Below are 17,758 nucleotides of genomic sequence, written 5' to 3'. Positions count from 1 at the left end.
AAAGGCTTCCCAGAAAAAAATAAATTATGAGATGAAATAAGCTGTGACTGAGACACCAGAGCAATGATGACACAGAGATTCACAAGTTCTTGTTTCCACTATATAGTACAAGTGACAAATATAACACACCTCTCCATGACTTGTACTGGAAGGTCCATTTATTCTTTACTTGCAGCCTTCCAACAGCGCAGGTGCATTTTTTAATAAGTGTACCGGTATGTGCATTCATATAAGTAATGTCATATTTTGCCGGGGTGGTGGTGGTGTTGAACAAATCAAGAATTTTCATGGAGAAAATATTTCAATTTACAACTCTATTTGTTTTTATGCCCCTGGATTTTAATCTCTGTTATGCAATACTGGCATTTTAACGTGTAAGTAACTTTTGCAATCCTTAGGAAATGCCAATTCCAATCGAATAATTAACAATGTTCAGGTTTTTGAACAAAATACAGTAGATAGTTGCCCATTGTTTTCTCTACATAGATAATTTGTAAAGCCACCGGATATGGCAATCCAGGTTCACCACCAAATGACAGCAGAAGGAATTGTCTGTATTTCTTTACTGCCAACATTGTACAGATCCTTTCACACCAGATCAGATATCTGTATAATTTCTTATGAGATCCAACCAATTCTTCAAAAACATTGAACAATGTACACTATAACACAGGGGTCTCCAATCTTGGCAACTTTAAGACTTGTGGACTGCAACTCCCAGAATTCCTCAGCCAGCTTTGCTTTCAAGTCTTTCAAAGATCCTGGAGCATAGGGGAGCTGCCAGAGGACTGGAAAAGAGCTGATGTAGTTCCCATCTTCAAAAAAGGAAAAAAAAACAGATCCAGGAAACTACAGACCTATCAGCCTGACCTCAATACCGAGGAAGATTCTGGAAAAGATAATCAAGCAACGAATCACCGAACACCTAGAAGCAAACAAAGTAATAATCAAAAGCCAACATGGGTTCGTCAAAAACAGATCATGCCAGACTAATCTTATTGCATTCTTTGACAAAGTGACAAAATTAGTAGACCAGAGGAATGCTGTCGATATAATTTACTTGGACTTCAGCAAAGCATTTGATAAAGTAGACCATAACCTACTACTAGATAAAGTAGAAAAATGTGGGTTAGACAGCACCACCACCAGATGGATTCGTAACTGGCTGACCAACCGCACTCAATGTGTAGTCCTCAATGGAACTACATCCACATGGAGGGAAGTATGCAGTACCCCAAGGCTCTGTTTTAGGCCCAGTACTCTTCAACATCTTCATCAATGACTTGGACGAGGGGATAGATGGGGAATTCATCAAATTTGCAAATGACACCAAGCTGGCAGGAATAGCCAACACTCCAGAAGATAGGCTCAAGTTACAGAAAGATCTTGACAGACTTGAACATTGGGTGCTATCTAACAAAATGAAATTCAACAGTGAAAAAAGTAAGATTCTACATTTAGGCAAAAAATACAAAATGCACAGGTACCATATATGTGGTACCTTGCTCAATAGTAGTACCTATGAGAGGGATCTTGGAGTCCTAGTGGATAACCATTTAGATATGAGCCAGCAGTGTGCAGCAGCTGCTAAAAAAGCCAACACAGTTCTGGGCTGCATAAACAGAGGGATAGAATCAAGATCACGTGAAGTGTTAGTGCCACTTTATAATGCCTTGGTAAGGCCACACTTGGAATACTGCATTCAGTTTGGGTCGCCGCGATGTAAAAAAGATGCTGAGACTCTAGAAAGAGTGCAGAGAAGAGCAACAAAGATGATTAGGGGACTGGAGGCTAAAACATATGAAGAACGGTTGCAGGAACTCGGTATGTCTAGTTTAATAAAAGAAGGACTAGGGGAGACATGATAGCAGTGTTCCAATATCTCAGGGGTTGCCACAAAGAAGAGGGAGTCGTGCTGTTCTCCAAAGCACCTGAGGGTAGAACAAGAAGCAATGGGTGGAAACTGATCAAGGAAAGAAGCAACTTAGAACTAAGAAGAAATTTCCTGACAGTTAGAACAATTAATAAGTGGAACGATTTGCCTGCAGAAGTTGTGAATGCTCCAACACTGGAAATTTTTAAGAAAATATTGGATAACCATCTGTCTGAGATGGTGTAGGGTTTCCTGCCTGGGCAGGGGGTTGGACTAGAAGGCCTCCAAGGTCCCTTCCAACTCTGTTGTTTTATATTATATTATATTATATTATATTATATTATATTATATTATATTATATTATATTATATTATATTATATTATATTATATTATATTATATTATATTATATTATATTATATTATATTATATTATATTATATTATATTATATTATATTATATTATATTATATTATATTATATTATATTATATTAAGTTGCCAAGGATGGAGACCCCTGCATAACAATCTAATACTATTTTCATTTTCTTTTGCAATTAATAGTGTTGTGGCTGCTGCTGCCTTGGCCATTCGATTTGTTAGTGACACTGCATATTTCCAAGGACATCCCTTGGTTCTGGTGTCAATAACAACAAAATATTTGCTAATGTCATTTAATCTGGTCTTCATAAATCAATCGTTTTGAAACAGTGGTAAAGCTGTGGATCAAGGGTGAAAACTATTGGTTCATAAGGTCACCCAGGTAAATCTTAGAGTTCCCTACAGATTTAAATACAATTCATGCATAAGTCTTCATTTTATCATATTCTAAAACTTGAGTGTATATCTGTGAGCCATTGAAAATGATATAACTGCAGGAATCCTTTAGAATATGATTGTGGCAGTGCCCCAAGCAGCTGTACCAAAATGTCAAAACGGCTTACACAGCTGACATAAGCTACTCAAAACAGAATATGGCAGCACCTCCATAAATTTTCTTGCTCTGGCTAAGCCCTGCTTAATTTAGATGTACCATATGTTTCAATCCTCCCTCACTCTTCCTGAAGCATCATCTAAGACAGAGCTGTGTTGTTCTCTCTGAAGGGGGCAAAAAAATACACACACACACACAAACACCAAGGAACCCTGAAAATTTTTCATAAGGCCGCCAAAGGATTTACCATCCTTTCTTCTACTTTGGACGTTTGTCTTTTTTTCTCCAAGTATCTGCCCTGTGGTTATTATTATTTTTTTAATCAATAAAGAACATGTCTGATCTCAGCCAAAACTCTGATCAAGAAGACGTCTGTTCGGGAGAGATAGATGAAGATGAAATCTTAGCAAACCTATCTCCTGAGGAACTGAGGGAACTACAGTGTGAAATGGAAGTCATGGCTCCAGACCCCAAAGTGCCAGTCGGAATGATACAGAAGGATCAGACGGAGAAACCCCCGACCGGAAACTTTGATCACAGATCTCTTGTTGATTACCTGTATTGGGAGAAGGCCTCCAGACGAATGCATGAGGATGAAAGGGTACCAGTCACGCTTTTACCCTCAGAGGTAAGGAGCAGGAAATGTAAATATTCTGCATACAGGTGCTGTTCCATATTTTATCGCCATGTTTGATGAGCATCTGCTAGCATGCTGCTCTTATCCACACTTCCAATAAATAGGTCTTGAATTTAAGCAGATGTATGCACTTTAAAATAGGCTTTAGAATATTTTTTTACATGTAGTAAACTAAGGCATGCTAATAATATATTTTATTATTCCTGCACTACACAGCAGATTGAACCTGCAAGCCTTTCTAGGCTCTGTAATTTTATGGTTTAGATAATTTTATGGATCCCTAGGATTTACGGGGATGCGGTGGCTTAGTGGTAAGACGCTGAGCTTGTCAATCAAAAGGTCAGCAGTTCAGCGGTTTGAATCCCTAGTAAGCTCCCGTTACTTATCCCAGCTTCTGCCAACCTAGCAGTTCGAAAGCACATAAAAAATGCAAGTAGAAAAATCGGGACCACCTTTGGTAGGAAGGTAACAGCGTTCTGTGCGCCTTTGGCATTGAGTCATGCCGGCCACATGACCACAGAGATGTCTTCAGACAGAGTTGGCTCTTCAGCATTGAAACGGAAATGAGCACCGCCCCCTAGAGTCAGGAACAACTAGCACATATGTGCAAGGAGAACCTTTACCTTTACCTTTAGGATAAAATTTACACCTCCAGTCTGGTTGAATAAAAAATAGTCTAAAATACATGATATTCCATGTATTCCTATTTACTGTTACCTGATACAAAAATATAAATAGCTATTGCAATCAAATAATCTTGAAATCCCAATCCAGCTAATGTATTATATTAATAATGAAAATTCCAGAAAAAATGTTTTTTCTTTTTTTTACTAATTTTATTGCATTTATATTCCTATATACCTGCCTGAGTTCCTTCTGGGCAGCTGAATAAATTTGTTCAATAAAAATAGCAATAACAATAGCAACATCACTTAGATTTATATACCGCTTCATAGTGCTTTACAGCACTCTGTGGGCAGTTTACAGAGTCAGCATATTGCCTGCATCTGAATCCTCATTTTATCAACCTTGGAAGGATGGAAGGCTGAGTCAACCTTGAGCTAGTCAGGATCGAACTCCAGGTTGTGGGCAGAGTTTGCCCGCAATACTGCATTCTAACTATTGCACCCCCATAATGAACAGTTATTAGATTAATTAAATTATGCAAACTAAACTGTTTCCTATACAGAGAAGAATATTTCACAAGATTTTTATCAGACAAAATCACAAAGGTCTGGAAAAAAGTCCATAAGGACCATCTTCACCTAATAAAGCCCATGCTCCACAAAGAGCCAAGTGAATCTGCCTAAGTCATACTATCTGGACCTTCTTTTGGTGTCTTCTGATATGTCTGACTTCATCTCCCATGAATTTTCTAAGTGCTACAACTCCCAGAATTCTTAGCAATGATCAAACTGAATAGGGAATTCTAGGAATTGAAGACCATGTATCTGCAAGTTGCCATGGTTTGGAAACATTGACTAAGCCGGTCCTTAGAGAAAATGATAGACAAGCTGTTGCATTTCCTAGGTTTTTTTCTGATTTGTTAGATGTGTTTCAACTCTTGTCTTATGATTTAGCGTCAATGAAATACCAGATATCAGTACAGAAGCAGATGGTTACTAAAGTGAAGTCTGATAATTTATGTATGTTTAATCATATTAAAAGTGGATAATCCTGTTAATAGGATCGACATACTTTTATTATAATTAGTTTAGCAGATTTAACAGAAATTTTATGGAGAGTATGCAATTATTTTAATTTAACTTGATTTTGACTTGATCAATTTTGGGAGGCAGGCAATCAATGCAGATATCAAAGGGTTAGTGAGTGACTCTCAGCCAGAAAAAAACTGCTTACCCATAGTATGTACAATATAGAAAGATTTCACAGATTCCCAGTAAAAGGCTGATACTAGAATTACCAAACAGATACATAGAATTAGAATCTTTCACCTGGTGCTGAGGAAATCTACTTTGATAAGTATTGTCTCAAAGGTGTTTTTTCAAAAGGCAATTGGACTTTCCTTGAGATTGGCAACTTTTAACACAGTTGTTAACAAGATGTAATATTATGCACATAATAAATTCTGCCATAGTTATAATTTTCGTACTTCAGGATAATCCCACATAGAATTCAGTTACCATCATCCAATCTTGAATTTACAAATAATCCCAGACTGAGAAGGAATCTGGCTGATAGAGTGATTGTAGGTGCTGTTAGCATGAAGATCAACAACAACAAGTCAACACCCCAAACTGAAAATTCTCTTCTTCGTAGGAAAAATATCCTTGTATTAATATAAGGCAGGCAGTTCCTGAAGTTCCTGAACCACTCAGTTTCTGAATGCACTGAATCCAAATTCTCATAATGAAATGTGAGTTTATTGATCCTCATACAATCCAGAACCAGATTAGGCAGTTTGCGGCCTCCTATGATGATGCTGATGTTAGAGAAGAATAAAGTTGGGTGTTGTCACTCACTGTTGTTAGCTTATACCCCACTTTATAACTCCTAGAATCCATACCAAGCAGTTTCCTGCATATCTTGAATAGCATCAGAGACAAGATCATCTTGGTAAGGCTCTTGAGGTATTCAATAACTAGACTGCCAAGAAGCCAACCTCATGCCATTCTCTGGAAGACATTAACTGATATGATGGTGTACAGAAAAAAACATTCCAGAGGTATTCAGTAAGCGTGTTCTGCAATAGCATTTAACCCCTAAAAGGGTATTGTATATATCATTTTATCAGTAAATTTACTGTCTATTTTGCTATTGTTAGTTGCGAAGTCGTGTCCGATCCATCATGACCCCATGGACAATGTTCCTCCTGTCCTATACCATCCTCTGGAATCCATTTAAGCTCACGCTAACTGCTTCAGTGACTCCATCCAGCCTCCTCATTCTCTGTCGTCCCCTTCTTCTTTTGCCCTCAATCTTTCCCAGCATTAGGCTCTTCTCCAGTGAGTCCTTCCTTCTCATTAGGTGGCCAAAGTATTTGAGTTTCATCTTCAGGATCTGGCCTTCTAAAGAGCAGTCAGGGTTGATCTCCTCTAAGACTGACCGGTTTGATTGCCTTGCAGTCCAAGGGACTTGCAGGAGTCTTCTCCAGCACCAGAGTTCAAAGCAGGGGTGAAATGCTCCTGGTTCGGACCGGATCACTTGATCCGGTAGCGATGGAGGCAGGTGGTTTGGAGAACCGGTAGCAAAAATCCCGGGGGCCCCCATGCCCAGCTGAGCCACGCAATCATCAGAGGGTTTGTTTTTTTTTTTACTTTTAAAAGCACTTTTCTTCGGCTGAAAAAATGACCATCAAGCAACTTAGCTGGGATCATCAGAGGAGCCTTTTAAAAGCATTTTTTTTACAACCTCTTCAGCTGAAGAGATTGTAGAAAAAATGCTTTTAAAAGTATATATATATATATATATATATATATATATATATATATATATATACAAGTTATATATACATATATATATAAAAGTTGGCATATATATATATATACAAGTTATATATACATATATATATAACAAGTTGGCAACGCCCACCCAGTCACATTACCCTCCCCCCAAGACATGCCCACAGAACCGTAGTAACAAATTTTACATTTCACCACTGGTTCAAAACCCTCAGTTCTTTGGCACAGTGCTTAAAAAATGAGTTTATGGAACCACTGAAAAAAGCTCTTGAATTAAGAATAAATTGTACATGAGATACATTCTGTCATATTGGAACAGGCTTAACTGTGATGAGAATAAGTTAACATCATGCTTCCTTTTCTTATGAGGTAATTCTCAAATTAAAGCATAATCAAATGTACAAATTCTATAATAAGGGAGTCATGTTTTATATTATTTCTCTCTTCTAAACCAGTCTTAGCAAATGATGCTTGGGAGTACAGAAGTTCGGAATGATGATCCCTCCATCGAGCAGATGCGGAAGGAAAAGAGATTGGTGGAAGAGCAGAGAATGAGACTGAAAAGTTACATCAGGGATGTTTCCAAATGATATGCATATTTCAAAAGAGGGCAAGCACGAAAAGGCACATAAGCAGGATTATAACCAGGCTCAGGTTTTAATTCCACAAAGTATAAACATGTATCCCTTCCAACTATACATATTTGAGTCATGGTGGCGCAGTGGTTAGAATGCAGTACTGCAGGCCAACTCACTGCTCATTCCAGGAGTTCGATTCTGAGCTGCTCACAGTTTACTCACCCTTCCATCCTTCTGAGGTCGGTAAAGTGAGGACCCAGATTGTTCGGGGCAATATATTAACATTGTAAACCGCTTAGAGAGGCTGTAAAGCACTATGAAGGGGTATGTAAGTCTAAGTGCTATTGCTAAATGTATTTGGCCCAATGGCTTGCCATAAAGTATGCTCTAAAGAACATGCAGTATGTAGACTGGACCAGAAATTACCAAAATGATTATGTTGTGTCTGCGCCCCCTGAGCCAGGCCCCCTACCAGAAAGTGACTCAGAAAGTGAGGGGGAAGGGTCATCAGGACTTACCTCTGGAGCACCGGCTTCCCTGGCTCAGCTCCAGAAGCCAGAGGCAGGCCAGGTGGAGGAGATAATGAGGCCTCCGTCACCTGACTCTTTCCCCACCCAGGCCACGCCTCCAGACTTGGCTGATGGCAATCAGGCCTGGTTGGACCCTAGGTTTCGTAGACAGGAGAGGCAGGAACAACAGAGGCAGGGGTGGGGCAGGCCTAGGAAGTGCTGAGTCATGGAGCCACACCCCACAGGATATAAAAGCAGCAAGGGCTGCTATACTACTTCGTGGCAAGCAAATCAACTGTTTAACTAGAGCTGAAGTACTGTTTGTTCCTGGTTGACTCATCGGCATCAAGAGAGATAACAGAGACACTTGGCAGACACTCGCTAGTTTGCTGCCAGAGCTGATAGTTGCTGGCTAATTAAGTCATTGCTCGGACTGAGGCGAGGGGGACAGAACAGATTATTTGGTGCAACTGCTACTCTAGCCCATTTTTTTTTAAAAAAAAATCTTCTTTAGATACCTGATTACTACTAGTTTTAAGTCAGTCCTTATTTTAAAAAACTAGGTTGAAACTAACTTGTGCAAAAACAACAACAACCAGTTACTACTCATCTTTTAATACAGGAAGGACAATTGTGCAGCACACAATAATAGCAAACCTGCATTTTGTTGACAAGAAAGTTAGCACAAAGGCCATTGAAATCTGGTTTTGGTTATGTACTATGAACAGAAAGGAAAAAGTAGGCTAGGAAAATGGCATAATTTAGGGCTGCAGGTTACATAGTAAGGCACTGAATTCCAGCATAAAACTGGTGTGTTGATACCTATCACTATCTTGAATACTTCAACCTTTGCTCCTCAAAACATGGGAGTTTGCAGGAGTGAGGGAATGGATGCCAACATAAGCTCTACATGGCTTAGGGGCAGGCTACATATGTCCCATCATATTGGCCCATCCCATCCAGTCAGGCAGGGAAGTCATCTTGCAGATCCCAACTTCTGCCACAGGGTCTAGGAAGACGCTTCTCTGCTGTTACCCCCACCCTGTGGAATATTCTTCCCCTGAAGGTGAAGCAGGCCTCCATGCTCTCCTGGCCTTCCGAAAGAAGTCAAAACATGGCCGTGAACCTATGGCATTCATAGCCATATCGATAGGCACGCAAGCTCAGCTCCAGTGCGCATGCGTGTGCGGCCAACTGATTTTCGGGCCTTCTGGGCCCACCAGAAGTAGGGAAACAGGCTGTTTCCCGCCTCTGGAGGACCTTGGGAGGTGGTGGGGAAAGCCAGGGTGGGAATGGCCAGCTCAACGTCACTCGAGGCTCCATTTTCAACTGCGGTGCCCTCCTGCAGCCCTCTGCCAGTGAAAATGGAGCCCAGGGGCATGCACGCGGCCTCCCCAACCTCCATTTTCACTGGCAGAGGCACTGTGGGCCAGTCCTTTACTGTTTCCAGGGTGGGTAAGTTTGACACCACTGGGCTAGGAGATCTCCAGGGTCCATTACAACTCTGTTATTCTGTTATTCTGAGATGGGCAGTCCAAAAATCTGAAAAATAAATTAATATCTTAATGATTATATTTTATGATGCCTTTCCTTTTAAACTTGTAAATCTTCATAACAGAAAAACAAATTCATCAACCTTCTTAGTCTCATTCAAATGATGTGGCAAAATGATTTAAAATTATTTCAGCTCTTAGCATTTTGTTTTTATAGAGACCCATCAGAGAATATTCTCAAGAAAATGTTGCCAATAGTAGCAGTGAAAAGCCAATGGCCAATGATGCTGCAAATGAAGATGTAAATGATTACAAAAAGAACAAACAAATGGATGAGGAAGAGGAAGAGGAGGAAGAGGAGGAAGAAGAGGAAGAAGAGGAGGAGGAAGAGGAGGAGGAAGGCGAAGAAGAAGAAGAGAAAGTAGAAGAATCAGAGAAGAGAGATCTGGAAACAAAAAAACTTCATGAGAATGGCAAAAACACACAGGAAACTAAAGGATCATCATACACAGAATCGGGTGAAAAAGAAGGAGAAAATGAAAAGAAAGTTTCAAAATTAAATATTCCCAAAAAATTAGCTCTAGACACTAGTTTTATTAAATTAAGTGCACGGCCTTCAGGAAATCAAACTAATTTAGAAGGGAGTCTAGAAAGAGTCCGGAGAAATGACCCAGAAATGACAGAACTCAACTTAAACAACATTGAGAACATCCCCAAGGAGATGCTAGTGGACTTTGTCAATGCCATGAAGAAGAACAAGCACATTAAAACATTCAGTTTAGCCAATGTTGGGGCAGATGACAACGTAGCTTTTGCTTTGGCCAACATGCTGCGTGAAAATAGGAGTATTACCACTCTGAATATCGATTCCAATTTCATCTCAGGTAAAGGGATTGTTGCCATCATGAGATGCCTGCAGTACAACGAGAAGCTTACAGAGCTACGTTTCCACAACCAGAGAAGTATGTTGGGTCATCAGTCAGAAATGGAGATTGCCAGACTCCTGAAAGCCAACCCTACACTTCTTAAGATAGGCTACCACTTTGAACTTCCAGGACCCAGAATGGTGGTCACTAATCTCCTCAGCAGAAACCTTGATAAGCAGAGACAGAAAAGGATGGAGGAGCAAAAACTGCAACAGTTAAAACAGCAGAAAGAATTCATTGCCATGTTGGAGAACGGACTTGGGTTGCCTCCTGGGATGTGGGAATTGCTAGGAGGACCGATACCGGCTTCAATGATGCCTCTTTCAATGGAACCTCCAAGGACACCAGTTCCCAAAGCCCCACCTGTTGGCCGAAGAAATGAACCTGCTATAAGAGAAGAACCTGAGAAGGAAAGCAGTAGTAACCTTCCCGCTTTCAAGATAGTGAAGCTCAAGAGGACAAAGCGCAAACCTTCTATCCAGGAATATGTAGAGCCAGCTGAAAAAACCAATCTCAAAGATGTGATTAAGACCCTTAAACCTATTCCGAGAAGGCGGCCCCCTCCTTTGGTTGAGACCACTCCAAGAGACAAGCTACTTAATGATATTCGCCAGAGTAATGTAGCTTATTTGAAACCGGTAAGTGTTGGGTGACTCAAGGAAGAACCAATGTATTGCAATATGAGTAAGTCCTTAGCTGTTGATTTGATTGCTGCTTTTAGAAAAGGCAGAAATAACAGCTGATAAAGTATGATTAGTATTATAGGTAGTCCTCAGCTTATTACCATAATGGAGCCAGCCCATTAGGGTCATGTCATAATAGTCATAAAGCAGGTCATCAATTTTACTACCTTTTTTGCAGTGATTGTTAAGTGAATATTGTAGTCATTAAGCAAACCCATTGTGGTTTTTTTCCCCACCAAAACCTGGAAGTAAAAGTCAGGTTTTGGCAAAAATGTCTTAAATCAGTCACATGATCATGTGTAAATGTTCATAAATGCCAATTTGCCAAGCACCTGGAATGTAGTCATGTGACCACAGGAGTGGGGCTGGCCACCAGAACTTCAGAACTGGGTTGTAAGTACCTTTTGGAATACGGGTCTGTGGTAACTTTGAATAGACGTTACATGACCAGTCGTAAGTCAAGGACTACCTCTAAAAGCTGTTCTCTTTCACACAACAATTCAATTTTAGTTATCATAGGATTTCTTTGCTTCAGCAGGAAGATAGGCAGCTTCATACTCTTCAGATATTTTGGAGGGGCCAGCCAGGAGTGGATTTTGGGAGTTCTTCAAACTGCACAGAATCTTAGCTAGAGGTTCTCCCGAACCCCTGCGAACCCCCAGCAGCCCATACCTGTATACAAGCCATTTTACAATAATATCTATAGGAAACAAATTTGATCTTTTCATATCCTCCTGCTCATAATATTTTTTCCTAGAATAAGACTTTTTTTGACTAAAATCAGAAAGAGTCCATGCAGACAAGTATTCTATAATGCTTAAATGGTTTTCTATATGTTGGCCTGTGAATTTAGGAGAATTCTTGTCAAGGGGTGAATGATCAATAGAAACAAGGAGGCAAATTAGTACATTTCTAAGTTGCGGATGTTTGGAACGTGCCCATCAATGGTGACTGCTAATGTAAGGTATCCTTTTGCTATGTAATCTGATAACCAAAAACGAAACTGCAATACTTTATAAGGATCTCTAGTAACGTTATATGGGCTTCAACTTAAAGCACTTGAAGTACTGTATCCATACACGTCTCTATGTTTCATGCAGGCACCTGCATACCCTCAAGGAAGTAGGTAAAAGAAAGCTAATAATTTGCTGCTTCACTGGGTTGATTTTTCCTTCTCTAGCCATTGCACTTGAGAATGTTTACAAATCCTTCGAAGTTGGGGCGAGGCTTCTCAAATAACGTATCTACTGAAAGCACTGTAGGAGATGAACTGCATTTTCTGCCACAATCCCCCCTTCTCATTTACACAGCAGGCTGGGTTTCATATCGAACCAGCTGTGGATTCAATGTCTCTCTTTAGATTGATTGGGATGCCTCAGAAGCTCTCACTTGGGGCAAGGCCAGTACGATGCACCTGTTAATGAGTGAAGTCATTCCCCAGTAGTAAATTATGCCTCCCTCAGAGGTGCTGATATAAGTTTCCAAGGTCAAAGTCAAGCAGTATATACTACAGCCAGTGGTAGTTCTTTGCACTATGGCATTATGGGTAAATTGTCTTTTCAAAAGAGAAAATGTAGGAAAATCCTAGTCAGTTTCAAATGTGATTGATCAATCAATTTATTTTCTGTCTTTATTATTTGCATAAATAACTTAAGGCAGTGAACATACCTAACATTCTTTCCCTCTTCTACTTTCCCCATATCAATAACCCTGTGTGTGGTGGGTTGGGCTGAGAGAGAATGACTGGGCCAAGATCACTCACTCAACTTTCATGCCTAAAGCTGAACTAGTATGCACAGTTTTTATTCTGGTGAAGGCTAGAAATAGTGTGTGGGTGTGGGAAACAGAACAGGAATTGCAAATCAACCCCTAGAAAATACAAATTATTAGTAATGATTATAGGATAAAAATTGCATTGAGATGAAGACTCTAACCAGATTTGGGTATAACTGAGTTTAAGTTCTGAATTTTGTGTTTAATGAGGGAGGGATCAGTACATTATCTGTGAAGAATTTTTAAAATTTATCTTAAAATGTACAACTTATTCTAAATATGCATAGAAACAATAAATTTCTACTTGCAAGTGGGAAAAACTTAAAACAGTATTAACATTTTCTTGTTTGTCAGATTCTTTCTTTGGAAAACCTTAATTGTTACTTAAAATTGCATTGAACTAAATCTGATACAAAAAAATGATGACAGCTATTAAGAGGTTAAGGATTTTTACCAGATACATAAAACATGATAAGACTGTTCCCAAACTCTTGTGGCCTTGATTTATTATGTTACTTGCATTCAGTAGCCACTTTGTTGTACGGGTGGAAACAAGCGTTTGGTGTGGGATACCACAGTAAATGTTTTACTTTTGGAACAGCAAAATCTTGGGTTATTGAATAGCATTTCTCTGCAACCAAGTTACTTTCCAAGAAAAATACTTTAGCTTCACTGTATGTTTTGTTACAATAAGAGCTGCTTTGATGTTTTGCCAGAAAGTTATGTCAAGAAATTGTTTTCAATTTTATTGTGTCTTTTACAACATTTATGCCGCTTATTTAATTTAAAAGCTTTCTCTCTGACGATTCCCTTCTCCAATTCATACATTTTATTACAATTCCCACACAGGTACCTGTTCCCAAAGAGCTGGAATAAAACACCCTGTTCTGCTGAAGGAAAAAAACTAGAAAAATGACCAGACTATTCAAGTGTTGCTTCAGAAGGTTTAGGAATCGATTCCTTCAGCTGGGTGTCATGAAGACATGGGAACAATGTTTAAAAGCATGCGGTCTGTTGAAGTGATGATTGCTGACTTATGATCTCAAGCAACCAGATGTATTTTTATTTTGGGGGGAGGCAGAAGTGGAAAGGGCTACTTCACCTGTCTCGTTTAATCATTGCGCCATCCCTGTCATCAGTTCTCCAGGAAAATGTACTGTCTCCATATGACCTTCTCTCCTACGTTTTACAGAAGCACACTGTGCATCCTGTTGTGGTATTATTGTTTCATTCTTCCACTCACCTGTAGTTGTGGGGCATACCTGCCAGTTTTAAAACCTTATCTTTTTGTTAATCACAACTAATTTTATTTTTGTTAGATGAAGAATGTTACAAGAGAAAATAAACACCAACTTTCAGATGAATATATCTGTTTTTAGCTTGAAGTAACTGCTATGGAGATTATAAACAGGGCATACTATATGCTTAGAATAGGGAGCTCTCTTCTCAAAATAAGTGTTCCTTTTTAAGATTTCTGCATATTACATCTTTGGGTCAGCAGTAGTAACTATGATAATAACCCGGCTCTACAGTAGTAATTTTGAAAAGGATTTGTGGGTCTTAGTAGACCACCACTTAAGTATGAGCCAGTAGTATGCTCCAATTGCCAAAAAAACCCAATGCCCAGTCTTAGACTGCATCAACAAAGGGACAGAATGAAGATCACAAGAAGTGATAGTATCACTCGGTATTGTACTAATAAGGCTGCACTCATCCATTTATGGTCACCATGATACAAAAAAAAGATGTTAAGACTCTAGAAAGAGTGCAGAGAAGAGCAAGATGGTAAGAAATCTGGAAGCTAAATGATATGATAAATAGTTAAGGGAATAAGATATATCTAGCCTAACAAAGAGAAGGATGAGGGGTGATACGATAGCTGCCTTCCAGTACTTGAGGGTGGTCACAGAAATAAGATCAACTTATTCTCCAAAGCACCTGAGGGCAGGCAAGAAGCAATGAGTGAAAATCTGTTAAAGAGTTACCCAACCTGGATATCTAAGGAAAAAATTCCTGAAGTGAGAACAATTAACCAAAGGAATAGCTTGCATCCCAGAACTGTGAGTGCCCCATCCTTGGAGATTTTTAAGAAAAGATTGGACAGCCATTTGTCTGGGATGGAATAGTCTTCTGTCTTAGGTCTAGGTCAATGATGGCTAACCTTTTTGTTGTGTGCCGAAAGCACGTGTATACACGCATGTGCGTGGCAGCATCCATAATGCAATGTATGTGTGACACCCTTTGTGCCCCGGCCCCTGTGCATGCATGCACGACCTCCCTGTGCTTCCCCTGCACATGCGCACATGACCCCCCCATGCTTCCCCTCCCCCACACATGCGCACGCAACCCCAACCCCCCGCATGCAGCACGACCCCTGTGCATGCGTGGCAGAGACCCAAAAATCAGCTGGCCAGCAGGAGAAGTGCACACATGCGCAATGGAGTTGAGCTGGGCGATGGTTCACGTGCCTGCCGAGAGGGCTCCATGTGCTAACTGTGGCATGAGTGCCGTAGGTTCACCATCATGGGTCTAGGTGGTCTTAGACCTCCAAAGTATCTTTAGAATCCTACAGTTTTTTGTGGGTGATAGAACTGGGCAGTCTTTTCCAACACTCAGGGAGATTTTTGTCAACGCTCCTTCAGCGTATGGCTCCTGGATTTGATTCCCAATCTCACCTCAGTTCCATTTTTTTTTTTTTGTTTACATTTATACCCCGCCCTTCTCTGAAGACTCAGGGCGGCTTACAGTGTATAAGGCAATAGTCTCATTCTATTTGTATATTTTTTACAAAGTCAACTTATTGCCCCCCCAACCATCTGGGTCCTCATTTTACCTACCTTATAAAGGATGGAAGGCTGAGTCAACCTTGGGCCGGGCTCGAACCTGCAGTAATTGCAGGCAGCTGTGTTCTTAATAACAGGCTTTACCAGCGTGAGCTAAACCGGCCCCTTTCAGGCACCACCACCACAATAATGTGACCCTGCCCACAGGCTAGAGGCAAACAAGTACGTAAGGCAGGTATAAATCACCTCTGAAGAGTTGCAGTTACAAATAGGAGGTAGAGCAAAAATCTGGATAACCACTAAATTACAGGTAGTCCTCGACTTACAATCACAATTGAGCCCAAAATTTGTTGCCAAGCGAGACAGTTGTTAAGTGAATTTTGTCCCATTTTGTGACCTTTCTTGCCAGTTGTTAAGTGGATCATTGCAGTTGTTAAGTGAGTAACACGGTTGTTAGGTGAATCTGGCTTCCTCATTGACTTTGCTTGTCAGAAGGTCGCAAAAGGGGATCACGTGTCCCAGGGACAATTCAACAGTCCTGAGTCAGTTGCCAAGGGCCTGGATTTTGATCACGTGACCACGGGGATGCTGCAAAGGTCCTAAGTATGAAAAAGGGTCATAAGTCACTTTTTTCTGTGCCATTGTAACTTTAAACAGTCACTAAATGAACTGTGGTAAGTCAAGGATTACCTAGAGTTTCCTGTATCTTTGTTACCGTCTAGTCATCAGCCTAGAACTGACAGCCTTAAGGTACCAAACCAACATCAGCAAGTTTCTAAGCATGGCATTTATTTCTTTTTATAAATCTAGGCACATGGAATTTAGGCAGTGGTTTGCCTTCCAAGCTTGTTTCAATTTAGTTTCTGAACGTTTCTTTACCAGACTAGGTAACATCAGTAGCAGGATTTTCTTGTCCTGTTTGTGAAGCCTCCAAGTAACATGTGTCATCTTCAGAGTCGACACTATTCTCCTTAGCTTATAAATATCTTGTGTGCCAGTGTGGTCAGTTGGTCGTTTGGTTGTTCAGAAATGTTCAGAAACTAAATTGAAACAAGCTTGGAGGGCAAACCACTGCCAAAATTTGAGTATGTCTAGTTTGATGAAAAGAAGGACTAGAGGTGACATGATAGCACTGTTCCAGTATCTCAGGGGCTGCCACAAAGAAGAGGGAGTCAAGCTATTCTCCAAAGCACTTGAAGGCAGGACAAGAAGCAATGGGTGGAAACTAATCCCAGAGAGAAGCAACTATGGAGAAATTTCCTGAGAGTTAGAACAATTAATCAGTGGAGCAACTTGCCTCCAGAAGTTGTAAATGCTCCAACACTGGAAGTTTTTAAGAAGAGATTGGATAACCATTTGTCTGGAATGGTATAGGAATGGCAGGGGTTTGGATTAGAAGATCTCTAAGGTCCCTTCCAACTCTTCTATTCTATTCTATTCTATTCTATTCTATTCTATTCTATTCTATTCTATTCTATTCTATTCTATTCTATTCTATTCTATTCTATTCCTAAAACAAAAGCTACAAGTATTTTTTATTATTTCAAATGGAGTTTAGTTTTCGTACTTCTTGATTAGGTGATTTACGTCATCAAGTTGTTGTCAACTCTTAGTGACCATATAGCAGGGGTGAAATGCTCCCAGTTTGGACTGGATCACCCGATCTGGTAGCAATGGTGGCAGGTGGTTCGGAGAACTGGTAGCAAAAATTCCTGCCCCCCCCCCATGCCCAGCTGAGCCATGCGATCTTCAGAGTTTTTAATTTTTTTTTACTTTTAAAAGCATTTTTTCTTCGGCCACAAAAATGCTTTTAAAAGTAAAAAAAAAGCCTCTGATGAACGTGCGGCTCAGCTGGGATCGTCAGAGCCTTTTAAAAGCATTTTTTACAACCTCTTCAGCCAACAAGGTTGTAGAAAAAATGCTTTTAAAAGTAAAAAAAAAAGTTAAAAAAAACGTCCACCCAGTCACATTACCCACCCCCTCCCACAAGTCAGAACCGGTAGTAAACAAATTTTATATTTCACTACTGCCACATAGTTTTCTCCTTGAGAGCCTGCCCCTCACCAGATCCTTCAGCTCTTCCAACACTGCACTCATCACTGTTGTAAAAGAGTCTATCCACCGTGCTGCACGGTTGTCCTCTTCTTCTC

The 17,758-nt window shown here is 40.1% G+C and overlaps 1 protein-coding gene across 1 annotated transcript; it reads left to right on the top strand.

Moving 5' to 3' along the window:
• The first annotated feature begins 2,921 nt into the window (after positions 1-2,921).
• LMOD3 (leiomodin 3) lies at positions 2,922-13,813 on the top strand. Its single transcript, XM_058170353.1, has 3 exons — positions 2,922-3,432; positions 9,661-11,007; positions 13,675-13,813. The coding sequence occupies exons 1-3, from the start codon at positions 3,139-3,141 to the stop codon at positions 13,699-13,701; spliced, it is 1,668 nt and encodes a 555-aa protein (XP_058026336.1). The 5' UTR covers positions 2,922-3,138; the 3' UTR covers positions 13,702-13,813.
• Positions 13,814-17,758: the final 3,945 nt, after the last annotated feature.

Source organism: Ahaetulla prasina, chromosome 2 (genome assembly GCF_028640845.1).
Source record: "Ahaetulla prasina isolate Xishuangbanna chromosome 2, ASM2864084v1, whole genome shotgun sequence".
NCBI classification, from domain to species: domain Eukaryota; kingdom Metazoa; phylum Chordata; class Lepidosauria; order Squamata; family Colubridae; genus Ahaetulla; species Ahaetulla prasina.
The sequence above is the reverse complement of the archived record's forward strand: the minus strand, read 5'-3'. Positions and strand labels throughout refer to the sequence as shown.

Coding starts and splice junctions, on each gene's coding strand:
- LMOD3 (XM_058170353.1), top strand. CDS start 3,139: ATGTCTGATCTCAGCCAAAACTCTGATCAAGAAGACGTCTGTTCGGGA. Junction 3,433..9,660: donor TCACGCTTTTACCCTCAGAG/GTAAGGAGCAGG, acceptor TTGTTTTTATAG/AGACCCATCAGAGAATATTC. Junction 11,008..13,674: donor ATGTAGCTTATTTGAAACCG/GTAAGTGTTGGG, acceptor ATTCCCACACAG/GTACCTGTTCCCAAAGAGCT.